General features: G+C 38.8%; 2 protein-coding genes across 2 annotated transcripts in view; both read left to right on the plus strand.

Moving 5' to 3' along the window:
* VWF (von Willebrand factor) overlaps positions 1-18329 on the plus strand; it is a 129745-nt gene extending 111416 nt beyond the window's left edge. The window contains exons 45-52 of the mRNA XM_061476446.1: positions 641-824; positions 1698-1738; positions 6546-6662; positions 9573-9671; positions 10875-11003; positions 12736-12775; positions 16723-16820; positions 18009-18329. Coding sequence (XP_061332430.1) covers positions 641-824; positions 1698-1738; positions 6546-6662; positions 9573-9671; positions 10875-11003; positions 12736-12775; positions 16723-16820; positions 18009-18197 — 897 coding nt within the window. The 3' untranslated portion in view covers positions 18198-18329. The remainder of the gene's footprint in view (positions 1-640; positions 825-1697; positions 1739-6545; positions 6663-9572; positions 9672-10874; positions 11004-12735; positions 12776-16722; positions 16821-18008) is intronic.
* A 5477-nt stretch (positions 18330-23806) lies between these two features.
* The window catches only part of ANO2 (anoctamin 2), a 177238-nt gene continuing 175734 nt past the window's right edge, over positions 23807-25310 (plus strand). Inside the window, exon 1 of the mRNA XM_061476402.1 lies at positions 23807-24113. Within this exon, the coding sequence (XP_061332386.1) occupies positions 24065-24113 (49 nt within the window). The 5' untranslated portion in view covers positions 23807-24064. The remainder of the gene's footprint in view (positions 24114-25310) is intronic.

Raw genomic sequence — 25310 nt, forward strand, 5'->3', positions numbered from 1 at the left:
TTCAGTGTTCTTGAAGTGTATTCAGAATGTTAACGGTGGAGGCATACAGCTGCAAAGCAGTGATCAGGTCTTCCCAGTGCTGAACTGTCTCAGTATCTTCTTTCTGGCCTGTAGTGATGTCTCTTCCCATAATAGTGCTTGAAGTTCCCACGTTGTCTGACCCATGGGCAATTATAATCAGTAGAACAATCAACAGGTTTCAGTCTCTTCTACATTTGCAAATATTTTCTGGTGTAGAGCCTATTGCCAAAGCCTCCTTTGGGCTGACTAGAACTGACTTGCAGCAGGTTCCAGCAGAAAGAAGACCAGCAAAGAGGTGCAGCCAGCTACTGGGTAACAAATGTAGATTTAAATCTAGCTAGGAGTGCTGTTTCTTCTTCACATTTTATTTCACCTGCCTCTTTATTTTTAACCTTAAGGATACTCCTGTAACTCCTATGCTTTACAAACTAAGCAGCAGACTGTTCTATAAACTGATTGTTGCAGTGAGGCTTTGTGGAGAACTGTTGAGTGACTGTTCTTGACACAGTAAATGTGCTCTTTGCAAACCAGCATGCTTGCAAACAACCTGTGGTGGTCTTCCCTCTATGAAGTGGCGCAAATACCACTATCTATAATTAGTTCTACGATTTCCCATCAGGTTGGCACAGAGTGGCGATCCCCCTTCAACCATTGCATTGTCAACGAATGTGTCCGGGTGAACAATGAGGTTTTTGTGCAGCAAAAGAATATTTCTTGCTCTCAAATGGATGTGCCTGACTGTCCAGAGGGAACTGAACTACGCTGTGACCAAGTAATAGATTGCTGTCCTTCCTGCAGATGTGGTAAGTTTTTGTGTATGACAAATGGAATCGCTCATCTCACATGTTGATATCTTGTTTCTCAACAACAATTTCCAAAGTGCGTATTTTGCAAGTATACTACTGCTTTGAAAATCTCCTGTATAATTTAGACATTGAGTACAATAGCACCTGCTGCTATTACTTTCTCTTTCCAGCTGACATTTACTGTCTCTTCTTGAACAAATTGCAGTTGAAGCTATTTTGCAGTGCTTCAGAGAGACATACCAGGCTATGTTTCTACAGCTCCAGCCTGCACTTTTTAGCATTTTGAAGAGGTCTTGAGATGCTTTTGTCGTAGGAAGTGCTTGCTATGAACATGGAATTTGCAGCCATGTTGTCTTTTCTGTGTCTCTGAGCATGTGACTGTGGCCATTTCTTAGCACAGACTTTGGTCAAAAGTCCAAATCAGAAGATTTGGCTAATTGGCCTCAGTCTGGGAAGATGCCCAGTTATATTTAGTTGACTAGTATACATGCAACCACAGGGTGAGGATCTAGCAGTGGGAGTATCTAGCAGTGGGAGGAGAAGGGGAAATATGCACTGTAACTTGCAGAAAACCTAAGTGCATCTTCTGAGAGTGCGAGGCTTGAATTGGAGGGGAAAACTTATATTGTGCCATGTACTTCTTAACAAAAAACTCAGCAAGACATAATTGGAGGTGGAATTCAAAAGAATTACAAGTTGTTACCTTTCAAGATATAATGTAAGAGGGTTCAGTTATGCCTTTTTTACAGTGAAAGGATATAAATGTTGATTGGAATGCTAATAAGTCAAAAAAGCATATCTGTGGTTTAATAAATCCTGATAATGTCATGATAATGGTAATGTTAAATAGACTATTATCTTTTCTTTCAGTACCCCTGAATGGTTGTCCTTTGAATGGCACTGTTATTGGGGTAAGATGCGATTCCTTTTATTTGCTGTGATGGTGAGACATTTAGATATAAGAATGAGCTTTTGAAGAACACAAACTGGCCAGAATACACATAAGCATGTAGGGCAGCTTTGTCCAGACAAAACCTCTGGAAGTGAGACCTTGGTGTAAGAGAAGTGGCAAGAGGCTCAGTGTGTATATGTCCAATTCATGACTCTGCCACAGTCTCCCTGTATGACAATAAATATTTCTGCAAAAGGGACACAGAATGTTTGCTTATCTTGAAAGAAGGCTTAAGAAAAGTTCTTAGAAACTGTGGTAATCTGTGTTGTGCAATGACTCGCAGGCTACCAAATGCACAGGAAACTGTCTGTGAGAGATAATCTCAAATATGATCCTTACCCACTTCAGGGAAGCAAAAACTTCCTACATTCTACCTAGAGGATAACACAGATTAAAATGGATGGAAAGTCTTGCTCCACCTGTGTGGAAGGAGGGGTATCCCTCCTTGGCTATTAGCAGGAACAGGAAAGCTGAGCTTCCTCACTGTTTGACCTCTTTTGCCTTTCAAGATCTCTGCTGATATGCCCTCAGAGGAAATTTTTTCTCAACTGCACATTTAATGGATAGATTAAGACATGTTTAACCCAGCCCATGTCAGTGGGAATGATGGGAGTTAAGCATCTGATCTCATTTATGCCGAATTTATCTTTGGAGAGCTCTGTCAATTGTCCATTGTTTCCCTAAATCCATATTCTGGCAGCACCTCCAGTGTCAAAGAGCTCAAAATATTCTCATCATTCCCCAGGGAAACAGGTCCTCTTTAGTCATTTAACCTAACTTCTAACCTACGTATTCCTGCATTTTCAATGTGTGTCTTTCTTTCTTTTTCATTTATTTAAAAGATAAGTTTACCCAAATCTGTTTGGACTTTTGAGGTATGGCAGAGAGAACATTTCTCCATCTATTTCTTCTGTGTTTGATTTTTTTCTTAGTTCAAAGGTGTAAGTTTATCAGTTTGCTAGAGCTCCTGTCATGAGCTCCTGTCATTCTGTGTGGGGATTACTTCCCTGTAGAATTAAATCCAGGGAATAATTCTGCCTTTCTTGTCAGAAAACTGGGAGAAAGTCTTAAAAGTGGTAAAATCTAAAATCCACTTCTTTCTCTCTGATTCCTCTGTTTATCTCATCTATAGTATTTTGTCAAAACTAGTTGTGGCATTTTATAAAGACCATTCTTGTAGAGAATGTCATGCAGTATAGTAAACGCTAGCTTCTGCCACCTTCTGTTACATAGGATATACATCTATATATACTCTATGTGGCAAAAAAGTTTCTTTCATGAGCAACTAATTTTTTTCTCTTCCAGCAAAATATTTCCCTGATCTGTCACGTCTTTGTTCTATTTTTGAGTGTTTTAAAATATTTTAAAATACTTTAAAGCATAAGCAAATTTTGAAATAAAATGTCATATTGAAGGCAAGATGAGAAGTATCCACATTTTGCAGACTTTAAATATTTCAGCTTCTACAATATGGAAGAAAATTTCTATGTTAATAAGATTTTCCCAGTTTAGAATGAATTCAGAAAGTGTTTCAGGTGACAGTAAACTGCATTTTGACTCATTCTTATTTGCTATCTGGCCATGTATAAAAGCTGTCTCTTTTTTTTTCCATGTAATACAGATTTTAAAATGTCTTTGTTGTATTTCCTGACAATTAATCATTTTATCAGACACTGCCTGTGCAAGATTTTGAGGGTGTAGGTAGGCCCCAGCTGTTATGCGACTTCTGTGCTCTTGCTGTTGCAAATGTCAAGCATTACTGAAGTTAGCATTCAACAGCGCAGTCACAAAAATATTTTCTCAGGATGGAAAGTGTGAAATTTGAGTTGAGATATAATCTTAAATGATTTCTAAACAAAGTGGACATTTTGATTAAAAAATATATATGTAGCTTATAGTAGGACTTGTCTTAATTACATTTTCTTTTCAATTAGACCACCTTAATTTAATAACTTATTATAAGCTTACTAGCGTATAATACAGCTTCTTAGCTGCGTTTGAGAGCTTTTGAGCAGCTGGCGTTACTACAACCATGTCTTACACTATTCTCTATTTCAATGACTGTTCCAGAGTTCTGGTCAGAAAGGAAGATGTGGTGTCCACAGAAGTTTGTACTTCCTGGATTTCAAAACCTTTATTCTGGGTCCTTTAAGAATAGGTTTCAAGTTTCATTTTATATCAAGGGAAAACTTTGCTCCATTAACTCATTCACTAAATAGTTCCAAGTTTTGAGTCTTTTACTGCAGTTCTGTTCACTGACTGTGTTCTTAATCCCTTTACATTTTTGTCTTGTATCTGGTTACCAATATTATATTCCAGTAATTTGGTGTATTGCATTCACTCTGCTGTTCTTAACAATGCTGTGGGCTTTAACTGCAAACTTCCAAGCAGGTGGCTGTATTTACCAAAAGGATTATCTGTATCACTCATCTGTTTTCCCAGGCTTTTGCTTAGTGGCATTTTTAAAGGAGATCTGAGTAGATCTGGGCTCTACGCAGGTTAATTTGGTTGCACTAACACAGGGACAGCAGATGTTGACATTTCATTTAAAGTTAGCCAAGAAGACACATGATAGGTATATTATAGAAAGGAAAAAAGATGTATCAATCCATTATTTCATTCAGTTCTGTCATGCTAAGCTATGTTTGTTCAAAGAAAGCCATTGTTAAAGCCATTTGCATGCTGATCCCTAAATACATTAAATAAAGATCATAGAATTAAGCTGTGATGCAAACTTTGGAACAAGGCGAGACCTTCCTCTGAAAGTTCAAAGCCCTTGTGTGTGAGGATTTAGTTTCAACATGTCTCTAGTAAGCCCTAAGTTCCTGCCTGTAATAGTGTTTTTGGTATATACTCCACTTTATCTTTTCTGTGTTTAACTGGAATAACTATGAGAAGATCCAATGAGGACATCAATTGTAATATCAGTTGTGGCTTTATAAACCCTTCATGATGTGAAAACCTAGAGCTACTGAAGCATTCTGTGATAAGCGTTTACTTCTAGAGGGCTGGAATTAAGTATGATTATGATTGTAAACAGAACAAACCCAACCATGTTTTGAAACAGGTCAATACAGCAAGGACATCTCCCAGATTTGGAAGGCTTTTGTGTGGACATGAACCTGCATGTGTGGAGTTACTAATCAGTAAAGTGCTATTAGTGGCAGTGGACTGAATGCCCTTGAGAGGCCTCTAGTGTGTAATAGAACTATTGCTCTAGTGTCTGAAAACTTTCCAATGTTAAGAGTTAAAAAGAAGTCTGGAGTTTTGTATGGCATTTGCTATCTGTCCCTCTCCCATAGGAAAATGTTATCAGTGTGTCCTTGTGCCTGCATCTGCTGATGTCTTTTAACCCTCAAGATTAGTGACCTGATATTCACTATAAAATGTTAAACCAAGAAAGTTGAAGAGTCCTGTGTTGAGGTATCAAGATGAGTTGCTAAAGGCAGGGATCACCCCGTTAGTATTACTACCTCCATTGTGTTGCATGTGGAGGATCTTTTTTTCTAGACCTTCACAAACCAAGAAAGAAGTCATTGCTCTTGCTGGTGCTTTGTATTAGATCACTGAGTCCTGAGGACCTCTGTTGTGCTGGAGTGCAGATTAAGAATGTAATTAAAAATAAGAACATTTATCCTTCGGTGTATATGTTGGAGTGTTGACTCTTAACTACTCATAAATTTATTACCTTTACACTGTTACTCTGGCCAGCTTCTTAGTTTTGCTCCATTTGTTCCATGAGTGTTTACCAGTGTGGCACAATTCCTCTTCCAAGTGAAGTCAACAGGGACATTTTAATGACTTTTGGAGCACAATTTAAAGCTTTATAATCTAGCAATATTCAGTATCTGTTTACCTTATTTATTAGGTTTTAGAAGCTCTTTGTGAAAATCCTCAATGTGACTCCTCGCATTTTATCCCTTCAACCATTGTGAGTTGTTATTTTGGGGTTGAAATGAAAGGCTGTACATTTGGGAAGCAGAAGGACTTTGTATTTAGAATTCCTTTCAGTGCTAGGAGTACTGTTACTAACTCCACATCCTTTTGTTTTCCATTTAATAGTTTGGCATTTTTGCCCTACATTTTAAATGTCATTTTTGTTTGTTTTGGAAAAGTGGTTGGATCCAGCAAACAAGGTGCTCAGGGAATTTGAATTGCGTGCCAGCTCAGCCACTGCTTTGCTTGCAACTATGAACAAGTTCTGTTCTTCACTCAGGAATCCTGTTTATGGTTTTGTTTATCTTTTCTTAATTTTAATCTTTTAGGGCTCTAGAAATTCTAAGCAGTATTATTACAGGAACAACAGCAAATAATTTCTGCCCCTGATCTGTGGGTTGCAATGGCTCAAGAATAAAAAACTTGTTGGCAAACCAATTCACTGCACTTGGGAAAAATGAACTTATGGCAACCCCCTATACACATAGCCAGGATAGCTTTCGACAAAATCTTTATCACTTTCACAGATTCCTCTCTTGCTTGCTAGCTTTGTAAGCAATGCAGTAAGAAATGCCAATGCCATTTCCCAGGTTAAGGAATTCTAAAAGGCTTACTTGAAAAATATCCTCATGTTATGCTGCTTATTCTGGAATTATATATGCAAAAATTTGGGTCTCTGGAAAGTGGGGACATTGTTTTTCTGTTTGTTTTGTAAAGAATTGCAATGCAAGATTTAATGAAAGAGATTTAACCTAGATAAAACTGCTTGTTTATTTGAGTTATGCCGAAGAGACTGTCACTGACTTAACAAACTGGTTCTAATGTTTCAGCCATGGAGACGCCTGATGGTGGATCAATGCACAACCTGTCACTGCACCCTCCAGTCAACACCTTCTCTGAGATATACTCTGACATGTACAAAATTAAACTGTGAACCATGTCCAGTGGTGAGTGGTCTGGATATTCTGGTTAAGAATGGGTCACATAGGAAGTTCATATTCTTAGTTGTATACAGTTTATATTCTGTACAGCTCTGGGACCTGTTGCCTTTCCTCAAGTTTTTCTGAGGAGTCATGGCCCTGTGTTCTTCTTCTGTTGAATTAGGCTGCATATACCAAATGTGATCTAAATCCACACTGTTTGAAAGGTAATGTTTCATAGTACTCGGCTCCACAGGCATTTTTATTGTGCGCTTTAGATTACTTACCTTTAGGGCAAAATAAGGTTTGGCAAATCATTTGCAACAGGAACTGCTGTGTCTCCTTTCCTATCTGTCCCTCTGGGGACCAGCAGCTTAGCCAGATCTTTACTTCAGAGCTTTCCTATGACTATTCTAAATTGTCTAATAGCTGGGCTCAGTAACATTTCTGTCTGCTTCCCAGCCATGCCTTAGGTGATTTAAGGTGATTGACCCCTTCAGTTTCACTGGCTTTTTTGAAGTCTTTGCTGCTGCTTTGCTGCCATCTTCTGAAAGGAATGAACTTGGCTGAGAAAGTCAGAGGCAAATAGCATCCATTTGTACTCTGCTGCCCAGCAGCATGACCAGAGTGCTTGACTAGTTCTGTTTAGTCGTGCAGTTTTCTTTCTTAGCACCAATATCTCAAGTGGAAGGGGACCTAAGCAAGCTGCAGAGGCTGGCTTAATCTCCCTCTGTCAGAAAAACACAGACCAGCAGCTGAGTTTCACAGAAAAAGGCTTAAATGCCCTTTCCTCTTCTGTCTTATCCCAGATAAAGAATGGAGCCCAATGAGCCCAACCAAACTCAGGGCCTGTGCAAGTGGTGTGGCCATTGTACCAAAAAGTCACATCTCTAACATGATGATATGGGATTCCCAGTTGAAATTCAGCAGAGGCATACGTTGGTAGGGTTCCTGCAAAAAAGAGGGGGAAAGTTTTGAATGAGTCCAGTTTTCAATCCCTAAGTAAAACTGGAAAGGACAATGTAGTTCTGGACCCTAATATTACCCCTTCCCTGTAGGTATGATTATAGACACTGGCTTCTGAAAGGAAAATGAAGGGCCAAGCTCAGTGCTGAGCATCTTCCTCACTGCTGAGCATCTTCCTCACTGCCACAAAATATAACCTGGCAGATCAATGGAAAAAACCCAGATACACTAGAGTGAATCTGTGGCCAGAAACATGTGTGCATATGCACATTCCCATATAAAAATGCACAAACATTAATTCTTGCTTTTCAATGCAAGAAGCCAGCTGTAGAAATTAGAATAGAGGAATCAATAAAGTACATGTTAAAAAAGTGGGGAAATATTCCTCTCCTGGTTCTTTCACCACTCACACGGTTCCCAAACAACTTCTTTCCCCTACCTGACCCAAAAATACAGACTAATCTAACAGCCCTGAGGAAAGGGCAATTTCCAGTTGGGCTTATTAAGCACTGTGAAGCTGTGTTTAGGTGATGTGCAGCCACCCAAGGGAGATGGCAAGTCTAGGTGTTTATACCCACTTTAATGAATCTGTGGAGCTTGAGGGGAGAAAAATATCAAACAACATTCAGAATGTCTTCAACACCCTAAGGCCAGTGGGATTCACACACATACTTGGGGTCTTTCCTGTCTCTGAGTCACTGATTTCATGATATGCCCAGATTAAAAGAGATGTCTTCATAACGGATAAAATCATTAGTTAAGAGTATATGCTCTTGAAGGAGCACCTGCTTTCTACTGGATGCTGAAGTTGAGAAAATAAATGCACTGGTCACTGAAGTGCACCCAACTGCAGCATATTCTGCTCATCAGCGTAATTTGTTTTGGTCATTTTAAGACCTACTTTAGGTGCTTACATTTTTGTTAGTAGACCAAGTTCACTTAAATAACAATGAAGTATGTTTTCTTCCAGTGATTTAATAATAACCCCCCACCCTCCCCAGATTCTTTTTCTATAAAAAACATATGGATAACATGCATGCCTTCACTCAACCAGAGTGTTTGTTGTCTTAAAAATGTTCAGCTCATCATAAGCAGCTGTTGGTTATGTGTAGCAGCTGGAGACATTACTGTGGAACACTTCATGTGTTAGCTCAGTTCATTTCTGATTTTTATTTTCCATTATCCACTCTATATCTTTCTTCCTCTCCATCTAGTGCTGCTCATTCTCCCATACATCTTTCGCCACCAGTGTTTTTGCCTTTCTGTGCCATTTTTGGGTCTTCCTTATTCCTCTTTTCTTTCTTTGTTTCCTTTTTATTTTATTCCATCATACCCTCTCCACTGCTTTTCTTACTTCCTTGTTTTATCAAGCCATTTTCTTTTCTTTTTTCATAGTCCAGATTTTCCACCTCAGCCTTATTCTCCCCATTCCCTGCCCACTGCTTACTAACCATCTTATCCTTTTCTCCTAATTCAAGCACTTCAAGCTACTTTTCCAAGTTGCACTGTCTGTTATTCATTAGCTTTACAAAGAAGCTCCTGCACACCACAAATGCAAACTGTGGTTCATTCAAAACATTATAGTAAGCTTCTTACCCGGTCCTATTGTCATGTGTTGTTTAGTGGACCTGACCTTGCAACTGTTATAGTCAAAGAATATTGAATTTAGTGGTCACAGAAATACTTGGAAATAAATTTCCCTCCCTACTGTATAATAAAACACTACAAAGATTAATACTAGCCTTTTAAAAAAACCTCCCCAAAGTATGCAACTAACTAGATTAAACTAGTCTAGTCCTACTGTTTAAAAAGCTAGGTATCTCTTTGTCCACTGAATTAAAAACAACAAAAACAAACAAACAAAACCACCCAAAAAACCCCCAAACCAAAACCTAGAATCTCTCTTGAAGTAAGTGTTAGGAAGCATGTTTAGGACAAAATAAACCCAGAAAAATGCCCTTTACCTTGTAGAATTACAGAAGGCAGGAAATCTCTGGCTCTTGCTGTGGAAAATGCGTGCCAACTTCATGTGGCATCAGGCTGAGAGACGGAAGGCTTAAATACCTTCAGGTAAGTTTTAAGCACTTTTGTTTATGTGTAAATGTAAATGTAGCACAGACTTTTGGTGAGCCCAAGGAAAAGGCATTTTTTCCTCCTTTTTGGTTCTAGAGGGACATTCTAGATGTACCTGCAAGCATGAATATCAAGGAACATCAACTGGAATATGAGCTCAAACAACTACATAGAGGAACTTAAAAACCTCATTTTAAATGAGAAATTTATAATTAAAGTTGCAAGTGTGTATTTTGAAAAATCTTTCTAGCATATAGGTTCTTAAACAGTCATGGATATTTTTCTGGTAAAAACCAATCAGCTTGCCTGCTCTGTATAACAGTATATAATTTTTTTTTTTTTATTCCATTCCTGAGCTAAGTTTTAGATGGGGAGAGTGTGGGAGGAGCAACGAAGCTGATGAAGGGTCTAGAGAACAAGGAGCAGCTGAGGGAACTGGGGTTGTTCGTCTGCAGAAAATGATGCTCAGGAGAGACCTCATTGCTCCCTATGACTATCTGAAAGGAGGTTGGAGCAAGGAGGGGATTGGTTTCTTCTCCCAGGTAACAAGTGGTAGGACAAGAGGAAATGGCCTCAAGCTGCACCAGGATAGGGTTAGATTGGATATTAGGAACAATTTATTCACCAAGAGGGCTATCAGGCACTGAACACAGCCTGCCCAGGTTGAATCACCCATCCCTGGAGGTATTTAAAAGACTTTTAGATGTGGTGCTTAGGGACATGGTTTAGTGGTGGACTTGGTGGTGTCAGGTTTGTGGTTGGACTTCATGATCTTGAAGGTCTTTTGCAACCTAAATGATTCTATGTGAGGGTGGGTTTATGTGTTTCTTAAAGAAGCTCCCAACTCAGCCAGCAGTTAAATGTTCATATATACGGCTCTTAAAAAGGGAATTCATAGGTTCTCACTTAAACACGTTTCTTTTGTGAGTTAATGGAATTTTTTCCCCGTTAAGAGATGAAAAGGTCAGGTTTTGGCAGCCATGACTGAGCTGTAATAAATTTGGCTATGGAAGTAAATAGAAGATGATGACTTTGTTGATAAAAAATTATGTTTACTAAACATTTCCATGTTTTAAAAACTTCACTATCACAGTACCTTAATTGAAATATCAGTAGAGGAATAGTCAGGTTGTACAGTTTTCTGAAAACTGCCCATCCAATGTTGTTTCTCTGTGAAGCTAACAGCCCTTATCTTTACAGCCAAATGAATCACTTCAGGATGGCTGTGATAGTCACTCCTGTAAAGTAAATGAGAAAGGGGAATTTATCTGGGAAAGGAGAATCACTGGCTGTCCTCCATTTGATTCCAGAAGATGTTTGGCTGAAGGGGTAAGTAGTGAAATGGGTCCCATTTCCAGATTTCCTAGTAGACACTCTTATGTTTATGGTTCTGTATATAGGTACCTTATGTGTATTATGGTGGGAAGCCCCAGCCTTCTCCCAGCACCTTGGCTAAACTGAATTTGAACATTCTTTGAAATTCAGAAAAATTAAAGTTTGTTTTTTTTTTTTTTTTTATTTTAAAATGTATGCTGGGTTTATATGGGACTGTACTGTAGGGGGGATGCTGAGCTTGCAGTAATTCTGTTCCATGTGAAACAGCAAACATAAGAAACTGTTTATTCTAACAAGGTTTTCAGTTTGGTATCCAGAGTACAACTGTGTGCATAATTACACAAACTGAGAAAACAGTTGGATCACCCCCTTGTTTTCTATGAATATGTATATGACATGCTGAGATGTTTTTCTCTACCCTCCTATGAGGTTAGGGAAAGGAATTTTCACAGTGCTGTAGAAAGAGCTGACACTTCCACATTTGCAGTTATTTGGTCTAATGGTATAATAAAACCCTCCTCAACACGTCCATCCATCCTTCCTGTGATTTGAGGTTAGCCGTACAGCAAGAAACAGAGTGCATGTTGGGGTGTGGGACATGGGGTAGTGCTTTTGCTCATCTAGCGTCACACAGATGTTTATTTCCACCTGTCCCCATTTTCTTCAGCATGGCAGGAAGCAGGAAACCTTTAACAAAGCTTGTGCCCAAACCTCTCTCTGCATACACAATGGAGGACTTTGTATGTATAACACAAGAAGAATAAAGCTCCTACAGTGCATTTCTTTGTGAAATCACTATAGCACACACAGTTTTCTTATACAAACAAGTATTTAGAAAAATGCTGGGTTACGTTACAAGCTTCAGATTATTATCGTATTCTAACGGTCTTCATTGAAAATCAAAGAAGAATAGATTACTTTTTAACCAGAACTTCCCAAACCACATTTATTCTCCTCCCATCCAAAAAACAGAACTATTTCACCTATAAAATTAGTGGGTTTCATCTAGTTACAGATGGAGAGTTTAGGGGGTTTAATTAAAGAAGTATCCAAGATTCAGGTGTTTAGTGCGACAATGGCATTACCTTGCAGTATAAATATTTCTCAGTTTCTCTTTACTCTATGGGTTTTCAGCAATTTTCCACCATATGTATATTTCTGAGAATTATTGTCTATGTGGTAGTAACGAAACAAGAAAAATAAAATTTTTGGCTGTTAAAACTTATTTGACAGGTATGAAATTTTATGATGATTTGCCTGTACATTTTCATCTGTTGTGGAATAGGCATGCTTTCATCTATATTGCTAAAAAAATCAAAAGGGACTATTTAAATTCCTTTCTTAAACAGACATAAGAATTGAATGCTATTCGGTTCATCACTCTGGTTTCCAGAAATTTATTTGTATTCAGTATCTTTACTTCAGAAAGCTCCTAATGTAAGGTGTTAGCAATATTTTCAGATATTTAACTTGATAATGTAGTCAATTATTTCTAATCAGCATTCAACAAACATAATGGCAAGTTCAAAAATCTTAAAATGCATGATTACAAATAGATGATAATTACTAATTAGGTGATTGCTAATGCCAGTTTCCATTTTTGTACAACATAGAGATACAATTCGCTTGCTTAATACCCTATGTTAAATATCCCTTTATATTCTTCCAGCAGAAGAAATATGCATAACTTGTGCCAAAATAGAAATTTTCTTTTTCTATTGTTTAGGGCAGAATTGCAAAAATTGGCAATACCTGCTGCGACACATGTAAGTAAATAAGCCAGAAGTTTTGTATGGAAACTGTAGAGAATGTAAGCTACTGTGTGAGAAGCTATGTTTTGCATAAGATGAAGGCTAATGAAATGGAGTTTAGCAATGTGGTTAAAATAAACTATCAAACAAGTCTGCCCTCTGATTGGGATACTCTGTCATGTTTTGTCCCCCAGAACACGTGTTTTGACAGTATTCACAAGTGCTTAGAAAGAAATAGATACTCTTTACATTTTATGCAGATGTTAATTATGAATGTTTTAGTTTATTGTTCACCTAAACATAACAGGACCAGTATTGCACACAGATTGACAAGCCACATAACCTGATACTAAATATGAGAGGCAACCACTTCATGAATAATCAATCAACTTAAAATGAATTTAGCAAAAAAACCCTGGTGACAGTAACGTAATTATGATTGGGTTTTGCTATTGTAATCATCAAAAAATGGTACAGGAGAGCTTGTCAAATGTGCATTCCTATTGAATAGCCTGACTGCAGTTTAAATTTGGCAGTGTAGGAGTCAGAAACTCTTAATTTCATGCATCATTCTGTAGATAATCCAAATGTCACTCAGGCTGTGGCAGGAAGGGTTTGCTTACATGAGGAAGGATTGCAGGGTTGGGTTCTCATTTCTAAAATGAATATCTGATGCTTTTGTGAGCAGACAACCTCTCAGTTTTCTCTCTTTAAGTAAAAAATTAATAATACTGTAGCTCATTTAAAAAAACCCAAACAAACGACAAACCAAAAGGTTGATATTTAAGGTCAGAATATCAACATCTTGCCTGTGTTCTGTTATGACCTTTTTTTTTTCCTCCTTCCCTCTGTACGTGTGCTAATAAATAAAAGATGGCCAGCATAGCAGCCCATCACCACATTGGCACAGTAACTGCTGTAATAATACCCCTGATGAAGGATGTTAACTCCTACAGAGTCTGCAGCCTTTGTCTGTCTGTACCATCACTGAGTCCAGCTTAAGAAATAGAAGTCAGAAAGCTATTAAGATAGACTGTCATCAGATGGCTCACACAGGTAATTTAGTTAAGAGAGCATTAATCTACCAGGCTTCAAGTAAGGTATACTCAATATTATTTATTAACAAAAACAGATTTTTAAGATTTAAAAGACCGGATGGTGGGCAGGCTCTACTAATTGAGAACACTTATCACTACAGTTGGTGAAAGGAGAAAGCCAGTTCCAAATGAGTACTACTCAATAAATATATTTATTAGCAATTATAGTGATTTAAAAGTGGTACCTCCTTGCAGCAGGAAAAGCTAATTGATCTAAGTGAAATATTGCATGCCTAAAAATGCTCATATTATATGGGCTTTCAAATCATTATTCTCATTGATGTTCACTTGGATGTAGCTCAAAACTGAAAAGTCCCATGTGACAGCAGAGTCCTGTTCCTAATTGATTTTCTACTCAGTGCCCTTCATAATGTAAAAGCCAACATACTGCATTCAGCCTACTAACCATGAGTTATCAATTGAAGTACTGTGATTAACACATAGCTTTGAATCAAACACATCTAGATACCAAACTCTCTTTCCTCTCTATTTATATCTTTCTACTAGGGCACTCAGTAGCTACATGCAGTCTGTTTCATACTTTACAGGGAATACCAAGGCTTGGCAAAACTATCGTAAAACCAGAATAATTATTCTTAAAAAACAAATAAGAGAATAATTAATTTCTCATGTACACAGAGACTTAGATATAGGTTACATTCCTTCCCAGGTCTTGAGTGAGTTAGTCTTTCAGACAACTCGGTACCATAAAGAACTGGGCTAAGAACTTTGAACTTGTTCTCACAAGTTCAAAGCACAGTTCAGGGTGATGCCTTTGGTTCAGTAGAGTCCAACACAGCTTTGAGTAAAGGCTGTTTAAGCCACTTTCCCTTTCTATGTTATGCCCTGGCAATTGGAGTTTGTTAGTGTGTCTGAAGACATTGTTCCAGTTTTTAACTACATAGGTACGTATAAGTGAACAGGCTTATTTTCTCATTGGATTTCTGTGGTACTAGCAAAGGACTTGGTTATTTGCAAAGGATATTCCTTATTTTCCCACTTAACAAAGAAGTTGCATCTCTGCTTCTCACCTCTTTTCTCTGTTCATCTCAGTTGCATGTCTCAGTGTTACAAGCACTTGCCTTTGCAAAGGAGGCACAGTCTACAAAATAAGGTAAATCAGCAGTAAAGTAACTTGAGAACAAGTTGATAAGTCAGGACCAAGAAGGTGACGAAGCTGCATTGAATCTGATGACAATTATTTTGTTTGGACTTTTCAAGTGTGCAGACACAATTGTGTAATCCTTCCAGGTGGACAAGTTTTATCAAATGAAGTGATGAAATCATTCAAAGAGAACTGGCAGTTCCAGCCCTGGAGCCAGAAACACTTTTCAAGCTTTTTTTTTTTTAATATGAAATGTAAAGCCTTAACAAGGCACAGAGCCAATTTGGTAATGACATTCCAAGGGAAAAGGTATTGAAAGCTATGTTTGCTGCTAGGGAGATGTATACATTTCTCTCCAATTTATGTATCTACTTAGTTATGCAGTTGGCCGGTTGAATTCCTTCAGCTCTCTGAAATGAGAGAAAACAAAGCTGTTGTGTAGTACATGAAAAAATAGTTCAGTATTCTGGTAAATACAGAAATTCCACTGGTTAGCTAGAAATAAGTAAAAGTAGGAGCCTTTATACAGAGGCATAGCATTCTGTTGACACTACAAAGAAATGTTTGCAGTGTGTAAAATATTCACTTAAAAAAGCATTAGCTCCTTCACAAGTCTTTAGATGTGGACCAAAACAGTCAAGAGTGTTCAGAACAAAATATTCTGGATTAGTCCGTATTTAAGCAGGTCAATTACAAGATTCCCTTTGAAATTGGAGGAGCAGTCACTCTCAACTACTGCAGTTAATAGATCATAGCAAATCAATCTCACTTCACAAAGATGGATCAGCAGATTCCCTGAGCTTGCACCCTGCACACATAACAAATCCAGACCTACTGCCTCATGTGTGCATTTCTCATTTGATGGAAAAAACACAGCAGGAATTTACCTAACACTAAGACCAAAAGTACTGGAAAACAAGTATCAGAGTTTTTCATTCACAGTCTTCACATACATACAAAGTAAACTGAGTAAACTGGTGCACACAAAGAGCACCCACATTTTCATCCTGATCTCTGGCTGTGCAGAATCAAGATTCTTAGCGGTCCTAGGTGCTCACTCTGTCCACTAACTGGTCCTGCATCCTTGCTAACCTAGACTCATGGACCCTATGACCTGTGGTCCAGTTCCAGTTTCTGGCAGTTAGACCTCCGTACATGCGCATCCACACAGAACAGAGAGTCCATCAGCCAGGACAAGTAGTTAGAAATAGAGTTTAATAAAAAAGACAGAGCAAGCTGCAGATCAAATGTAGGACAATCTCAGGCAAAAGTATGGACCAGCAACTGTTTAACATGTAACCAGCCCTCTGTATACCTTTATATGTCCATTTTCCCATGGTTGTTGCACATGAAATCACCTTAATCCCTTTTATCTCCCACCTTTGATCCCTCCCCTAAAAATCCCAATTGCAAAATACTCTTCCCTAGCATCTCATAAGAAGTCCCACACAGTTCTGAAGGCAGTGACCTACCTCAGTCTGTAAGGTAATCCAGAGAACTGATCTTATTGACTCATAAGCTTGAAGGGCATCATCCCAAGACAATTGGATCTCTCTCCTGTGACAGCCCCAGGAATAGCCAGATCAGGGTGCACTGTTTCTCTGATTAGATTATTTGGGTTTCCATGTACATTATCTTTTTCCTGTACACAACAGCAATTTCAGTAATAAGGGGAAGGGAAGTGAAAAAAATCCCCCCAAACCAATTGTCAGCACTGTCAAATGCTTTGTTTCTTTTCTTTTTTTTTTTAAACTTGGTAGGTGTGGAAGTGGAATGTCGACCAGTAAGTACCAGACTGCAGTATGGTAATGTCAACGGATGTGTGGCTGACAAGGAAGTGCCTATTTCTCATTGCGAGGTAAATAATAAAAACCATCCCCCTGCCCCAAGACCTGCCCTTGCCCCCTTACACTCGCCCCCTTAGACTCTTCCACAAGGAAACCTTTGCCTTCGCTATAGCTTCACTTTAGCAAATGGAGTATCACTTTCTGTCTTTCTCACTGAGAAGGACTCACTCAGAGAGTGTAAATCTCCTTGGCACTTATTTCCTAAAGTAAGTTGGTGATGCTGAATTTTCCCTATTTAAGCCAGAGTGAAGAAAGTAGCATATGTTAGACACAAAGGCTTTGTTTGTACCACTCTCCTTTGCTTCCATCAGAAATTAGTGACTTGAAGTGTCTTTGCTAAGACTTACATAAAAAATAAATTTTAATCTCAGTATTATTGAAGTGATTTTCAGATCTGAGTCTACAGTTAAGCACACATATCCCTCTTCAGGGTCTGAAGTTGACTAAGTGTTAAATAGGTATTTAGATGCATAATACTTTAAAAGACATTTAACTTCAATACTATTGTGAGGCGTCCCTGCCAATGGCAGGGGTTCCATGGAACTAGATGATCTTAAGGTCCTTTCCAACCTTAGTTATTCTATGGTTATATGATTTGACTTTTGCTCCCTATAAGCTCCCTGACTTCTCTATTAGCCTGAGCACTAAGCTGTTGCTTTCTGCATGTCTTGCACATTTCTTCCATAATCAGATTAAAGTTTAATTTCTTGCCTATCATGCTTACACCTTTAGGGCATTTGAAACAGGAGCATGGCTTCCATTCTGGATGTTCCCATCTCTCTGAGACTGGGAACCAAAGATGACATTCTCTTCCTAGACTGGGTTGTAGCAGGATAGCTGCTCAATCTGAGATGACCAAACTTTGTACAACCCTTGTATACAATCCAAACTATAGCATAGAAGAGTGGCAGCCATGAAGATGGCTTGCACCCAGACTCTTGAGTATTTTTTTTTAGTTAAGGCAGTAGGCAAAATTAGTCTCTATCGTCTTTCCCATGACTACGGGAAAAAGAATGGGAACAGAGAGAAGAAATACTAATGGCATACATGCCCCAGCTATTCAGATAGTTACCAGGCAAAGAACCTTCATTTGCTACACAAGTCTTAACAAGAGTGGAAGCTTTAAGAACAATAGAAACACTTGCCTTCAAATACTTCAAACTTGGCATTTCTTTTTTTGTTGTTGTTTCTTCATTTAGGGCAAGTGCAGAAGCAATACCAGATACTCTGTTCAGACAGGGAAATGGGAAGACTTGTGCAGCTGCTGTACAGCAACTCAAACAACCATAGTCACAATTCCCCTCCGGTGTGCTAATGGGACGGTGGTGCAGCATTACATCCCTTCTGCCTCTCAGTGTGAATGCTATTCTCGGAAGTGTACAGACTGAATTTTTCCAAGAAGCCCAGTTTTTTAATCTCAAGTTTTAAGATCATTTTTGCTCTGTAGACACTTTTATCCAGTAGAATCCTGACTAACTGTATCAATATAGCAAGCAATAAAACTTATTAGCACAGTAGAATATTATTTGATTATTCTTGGTTTGGTTTATAGAAGAGAGATTGCAGTTGTATTGTTTCTCTTCATCTTCACCATGGAAAGTAATCCACATTACTATTATTAAAAAAAAAAGCAAATCCACAACACAGCAACAGAAACAGTTGTTTCTACTGAAAGAACGTATCCCAAACCATTTAGCATTGTCTTCAGAGACATTACACTTGCATTCCCCGCTTCCGTGACCTCAGTGTGTCACTAAAGTCTCTGGTCTTTTTTCCCCTCCAGTCAGGGAGTACAGTAATTATGGCATAAGACTTCATAGGAAATAGGTAAAGTTCTTTGTACACAAACAATACTGGTTATGGCTCAGGCAACCAAATATCTTTCTACAATGCATATACATGTTCCTCCTGAAGCTAAATGCAAAGAAACTGTGTGCCAAGGGCAGGCTGTGTGACTTCTGCAAGTCCCCAATACTTGTGACTGGGGCTGAGACAGCTCTTACCTACTTATTTCACCACTTCCACAGACCAACTTGAAGAGAAAGGTCATCAGTACTCTCCCTTATTCCCAGATGCCAGAACTTCGTCTGCTGCATTAGCTACAAAAGTTAGAGTTCTTTCAAATGCAGAATTGTCAGTGGCATGTTTAATTTAGTTACTGCTGCGAGGATAAATTTAGCATGATTTAAATTCCACTTGGTCTGGTCAGGCCATGGAAGATAAAAGATTTTCCAGAAGGTTGTTGACCCTGGTGGGATCTGGTGCCAGTCAAGTAGTTTCATAGGGAAGTACTAATTTCTCAAAAGTCTGAGAGAGGAAAAACGGTTCATTCCATTTTATTTTGTGAAAGACAAAAATATTTAAACTTCTCCGTGAAGTAACCTTTGTTAAAATAAAAAGGATAATATATATATAAATCAGATATATGAGTTGTATTTAAAAAAAAAAGAAAAAAGCAGCACCCCCAAACTTTCCATGTGTTTGTGATGGAATCATTGAGGCTAGGAATAGGTTATGGGTGAAAAAAAACTAAATCATAGTTTCTTCCACTCTAGCAGAAGTGTTCTTGAACTAGTGAAAAGCATATATGGAAGTTCTGAAGGGTAAGAGTGCTCCTGAGAAGCACAGCAAAAAAGATCAGAATATCAGGTTATTCTTGTGCAGCTTTAAGGCTGGCATCTGCAGAAATGCAAGCCATTTCAGAGGACATTGTCACCACTGCCCCTGGGTCAGAGGGAGGAAAGTTTTGAGATGAAGAGCTATTGCTCCCCACGTGAATGCCAATGTCACATGGTTAAACAGGTCAAAACACCTCACCATCTACATGAATGGCTCCCTTTGGGAGCAAATAAAAACTCCCTCTGTGCTTTCAACTAAAAGGCAAGTTGTATTCCTTTTTCAGAGGAGCCAGGCAGTTCTCTGCTGCTTCTCTTTCACCATTCAGCTGTGGATTCAACACATTGAATTGTGGGCCCTTTTTTCCTTTATTGTTCATTCAAGACCTCTTATATTGCTGGACAGTGCTGGGAGAAGTGCAGGCCTTCTATGCATCTGTTTCTTCTGCTATGGGACTACAATAATCCTAGGGAGAGAAACCATGTTTTAATTAGCACCAGCCCCACTTACTGCAGTAGATAGATCTCTGTCACCAGTTTTCCTCCATCCTCATTTTAGTTTCTTATTGTAGCTGGCTCTGAATGTTAAGATCATTGATAGATGGATTCGGGTCAACCAGGTAATCAACTGTGCAGCAGCTCACCTGAAGCTGCAAATAACTCCTGGAAGTTCCAGAACAGCTTCAATAACAGAGTGGACCAGAGAAAAGGAGTGGATAGAGGGTAAAAGACAATGTCTTCCTCTTCCCTTTACTGTCACTGGAGTGCCCCTTATTTGGTGCCCTCACCCAGGCTGACCTTTCTTAGCTCATGAAAGCTGACAGGATTGCAGCCTAAGGCTTCACAGCTGCAGACAGGTCTTCTAATCAGATAATTGAATGAGGCAGGCACCAGCTTATCAACATGGGGAGGACAAACAGGAGCATCTGCAGGGAGCTACAGTTTTCTGGAACTTCTGAAAAGCAGACACATACAACTAGTATTTTGCACCAGCAACAAAGTAGATGAATAAGCAGGCAAGCATTCCTGCTTTCTTCATTCCCACCTCAATTAACAAGAAAATAACTTGTGAATCTAAGTGTATCAAGAAAGAAACAGACTTAAATACGTTGGCTTTCAGACTAGAGCAATTAGTATTTTTTCCTAAGAAGCTCCAGATTATTTATTGGAAAACTGCTTGGTTATGGGATCAAACTCACAGCAGAGGTATCTCAGTGGAACTGAATAAGAAGAACTGTATTAATACTTTACACCAGCTCAAGAATATGTCTCGTATTATGTGGCTTTTCTTCACCTCCTTCGGTTGTAATTTTGCTTTCAGGCATTCATGCCAGTGTGTGGACTAAAGTGGGTGCACAATACATCCCATGAGAGCTTATTACTTTTTCTTACAGAATAGAGTTCTGTGGACTTCTGTATGGTCTATATGTTATTATTCAGGCCTGGCTAGTACCTATATATTCCAAGCAAAGACAAGGCCTTGTTGTGCTCAATTCCAGAAAGAGCTTCTTCCTTGAAAATCCTATCACGAAAACAGAGAAGCAAGAAAGAACAAGAGGAAGGGAATATTATAATGCCTCCCTTAACAGATTGATATGTACATAAAGTTTTGGGCTTTACATGCTGGCGCTTGAGAATCAAACTTTTTCAGCCAGCCTGCCCTAAAAGAGCTGTCTTTTCTGTAAGGCTATAGTAGTGCCAGTAAGGCAACAGGCTCAGACTTCCTCCATGCAGGCTTCAATGGTGTTTTTCATAGCCCAGTTTCATTTAGTACAATTTAGAAGCATTCTTCCCTGGCAGAAGTGAAGAGCCTAATCAAACCTATAATCAAGTACCTGCTTAGTAAAGAGCTGTAAACAATCAGAGTAGTAGTGTAACAGCACATCAGACAGTGCTGTACATCAGACTGTTCCATTGGAAGCCTGGAAGCATCCAGGCTTCCCAGATCATTATTTTTCAACTTGTACATGCCACTTGTGAGTCTTGGTAGTTTATAGCTACCATTGCCTTTCTGAGACTTGGTTTGGAATGCACCCCACTACTTCAGAAGATCAGCTGGATCATTGAGCATGCTACAGGATAGGTATACATAAACATTAAATGGATTTGGGGAGGAGCCTTCTTAAACATTAAAAGCATCTAATCTCTCTGATAACTTTTACAGACTTGGATGCACCACTCCTCTGCAGCAGATGAAACACAATCTGGCATATTTGTATTATTTGTCACATCTCTGCATTATCAACTAACACCACAGCCAGGTACCTCATGAAACACAGTGATGCCAAGACATGATGGCCAAGATATGACCATTGGAAAATGTCCTTGAAAATAGATTACAGACCCAGTTCCATTGTAGCCAGCTGGGTACTGCTCCCTATCATATTGCCTGTGTGTATATTATTTACTACCTGTGCTAACTGTATTAGCCTTAATGGACCCATCCTTATGGCTTATAGGAGCTCGTAATTCGAACTCGTGCAGGTAGAGCTTTGTGTCCAGAGTGATCCTGGCAAGACCTGGCTCTACGTTCCTATACTATTTCACAGTTACTGGGTGTGCCTTTCTGTGTTAGCATTTAGTTAGTGCAGTGTATAATGTGGATATAAAATAGCATAATTTTCATCAAGTTTTCTGCTCTCTGTCCAGGGAAGCAGATTAATTCAATATAAAACATCAAGGCAAGAAACAGTTCAGGAATTACCTTGTAATATTCTCTGATCCTGCTTCATTAACAAAAAGGTACCAGGAGCTCTATGTGATTGCACCATTGCCCTGTAACAGGTAAGCGTGAACCAAATTGAGATCTGTGCCACTGCAGACATTTGAGCAAAGAGATCAAGCAAAATGCAATTAATTTATTCAAATGGATGGAGTGGTAGTGCAATAAGAAATTTCAGGCACACCACCTGAAAACTTGTATGCACGGACTAATGTGCAAACAAAAAAGTCTGTATGAGGGATCATCCCCCTTGCTAGAGAGCCTACAGACAGCAACTGAGAACACCATTTTATATTATTATTATTTTATTGATTTCTGCAATCTAGTACTTTTCAGATTAGCCAGTTCAGAAGCTATGGCATCTAGGTTTTTCCCTGTTTGGTAACTGAAGTAAGTCAGCTTCTAAATGAAGTTCTGAGATCAACATAAGTTACTAGCAGAGTAAGAAGAGCAAGTATTTGAGTGGGGCAATTTCACTTTTCCTATCTGAAGACATTATTCTATGTGAATACTAGAATAAGTATTGAAAAAGTATTCTTTCCCATTTAATGTACTTATCTTCCCTGTATGCATGAAGAAAGATCGTAATCACTACTTTCCATCTTTTGTCAGGGGTAAATTATAGGGCAGAAAAATTTGACAATATAAAGCTGTTCAGGATGGACTCAGAGGTCCCAACCACTCTCCCTTTTAAGTAAAATTAGCTATATATTATTAGCATAAGTGACACATAAAATTCCTTGTGTGGCACTTCAGTTGAGCTAAAGTAAACAGATGAACACAGTCACCTAATTTAATCTCACTCTCTTTGGTTTGCCCATAGCTGTTTCACTAAAAGGGCAACTACCTAGTGACAATCTGTCCAGAGTTTAAAGCTGCATATGTGTCTATTAGCCTTTCTGGGAAAGTTTTACAACACCCAGCCCAAGTTTTAGGACACAAAAGACTCACGGCTCCCTGTATAAACTCAGCATCTTTGATAGCATAGCCATAGCACATCAGTACATCTCTGTGTGATATAGACAACTGCTATTCTTGTCAGTTATGATGTGCACAATCCTAATTCACAAGATATTAGAAACACTTTATTCAGTCATTGAATAAATCCGTTTTCCTCTCTCACACTAGAGAAACTGTCGTAGTGTCATAAGTAGGCTGAAAGAAGAAAAATATTTGAACTCCAAATAATCACACATCCCACCAATATCAGTACCAAATAAAAGTCTTTTCTCAGATGGTATTAGTCATCAAAAACTTTTCTTCCCAATGCATTGCTTAAATTCTAAGATTGAAGGTTAAGCAGCATCCATCACCTGCTCTGATTAGACAGTTGATTACAAGATAATCCTCTGAATATTTCATGCAGGAATGACAGCGTTGCATCCAGGCAGTAAGGTAACTTGAGTAGTTAAGATAGAGCCTTATAAAAAGGTTTCTGCACTTACCTCCTACCTAGAAGCACTTTAAAGCTGTGCAGATAAAAAGACACTCTTCCCCACAGAAACCCCTCCAAGATAGTCTAATCCTCGAATAACATTTTTTTTTTGGAACAAAACTGGCTCTGTTCTAGAGCCCTGATTTAGCATTAGCTTTTTTTCCTCCTCTCCTCTGCCTTCTGGGGAGTTAAGACAAAATACGCCTGTTGTTAGATTGCTTGTTGCGACATTATGGAGCATGAAGAGAAGATGCTGAAGTTACAGCAGAGAGTTGCTATGGCCTCTCAGGTCATGGGAGTTTTGCCTTTTCCCCTGTCAAGATGGTAATCACCAAAACAGAAGGTCTTGCTAATTAGCTTCAGTCTGTGGTTGCTGTAAAGCAGGATCAAGCCAGGATGGAAATAGAAGTGCTGTTCACTACTTAAGCCAGTGCAGAAGCAGATTGTGCACATGACCAGTATAGCCACATCCTATTAGCACTGATGCAACTTCCAGCCAAACCTCCAGGCAACATGGAAACACACACACCTGGTAAGTTTATTCTCTGCTTTATTGTTAATTGCTGCCTATGAAGTTGAATATGTGGAAAGAGGGTGGGGAGCAGAGAAAGAAATACTTTGAAAGGAGTTCTCTGTCTTCTTTCAGGACATTTTCAAAAAGAAAAAAACAAAACAAAAATCTGTGGCCCAGGTTACATACAGACAGCTCAAAGATAAAACACGTAGAGTTCATTTCTTCTGCAGCTTCATGAGTGCAGCTGTGGGTCATTGTTGTGGTCCATGTGGAAAAGACAATAACTAGGCAAATGTCTTGTGCTGGACTTCTGCTCTTTCCATCTGCATTTGCCTTATTGCAGTGCAGTGGGGGAAGCAAGCAATATCCTTTTTCAGGAGACAATGTGCAGCAAGGAGTTTTCAGTTCCCATACACAAGAAACAAATCTGCTCAGTGCATAAAACCTTTTTGTTTGCATTCCCAGTTAACAAATTTGAAAGAACGTCCAGTGTTGGTATTGTGTCACTATTATTCTACTGCTGCAGTCAAAAGCGTTGTGGTTGTTTCCATTGTTATCTCATTGTTTCTGAAGCTGTAGCTCTGCCGTGAACTCTGAACTGCGAACTTCATGAAATTATTTGTATAGCAGACCACACTGTGCAAAGAGACATTAGATTTAATACCTAATGATGATCTCTGTTGAGTTATTACAGTGTCCTTTTTCTATCACTGTCAGATTTAGTCCTGATATATACTTTATGTCAGAGAAATCATGTGTTTTCTGTAATTTTAACACGTAGAGTAGGATTAAAAAAAAACCCAACAACCCAACAAGATGGGAATCTGTAAAGTTATACACACAGTTACGTTATGTTGCTATATCTCCATTAAGTTTTCAGGTAATGCAAACATTCATAAGGCAGCTAAGGTTTTTGTTTTATACCGTGTGGCTCCCATATCTATCTCCACAACTCTACCATTTCCTTCACTCTTGACCATTAAGGTTAATGATTTCACCCTTTAAGAGACCCTCTAACTAATGGTGTGTGCCAGCATCTCCTTTAACTCAGGTGCATTCTTCCTGCTCCTAATGCTAGAGGTGAGGGCTCCTGTGCACAAGTGGCTACTACAGGAGCACAACCACAGGTTTTTACATTTTTATTTGTGACCACAGTATTCAGGTCAGTTAAAGCCGACAAGGAGCCATGCTTCCCTTTGCTTGCCCTTGTCTATC

Source organism: Pezoporus flaviventris, unplaced genomic scaffold, assembly GCF_033815535.1.
Source record: "Pezoporus flaviventris isolate CSIRO_AGI_PZ_B2104156 unplaced genomic scaffold, CSIRO_AGI_Pfla_v1 ptg000096l, whole genome shotgun sequence".
Lineage (NCBI taxonomy): Eukaryota > Metazoa > Chordata > Aves > Psittaciformes > Psittacidae > Pezoporus > Pezoporus flaviventris.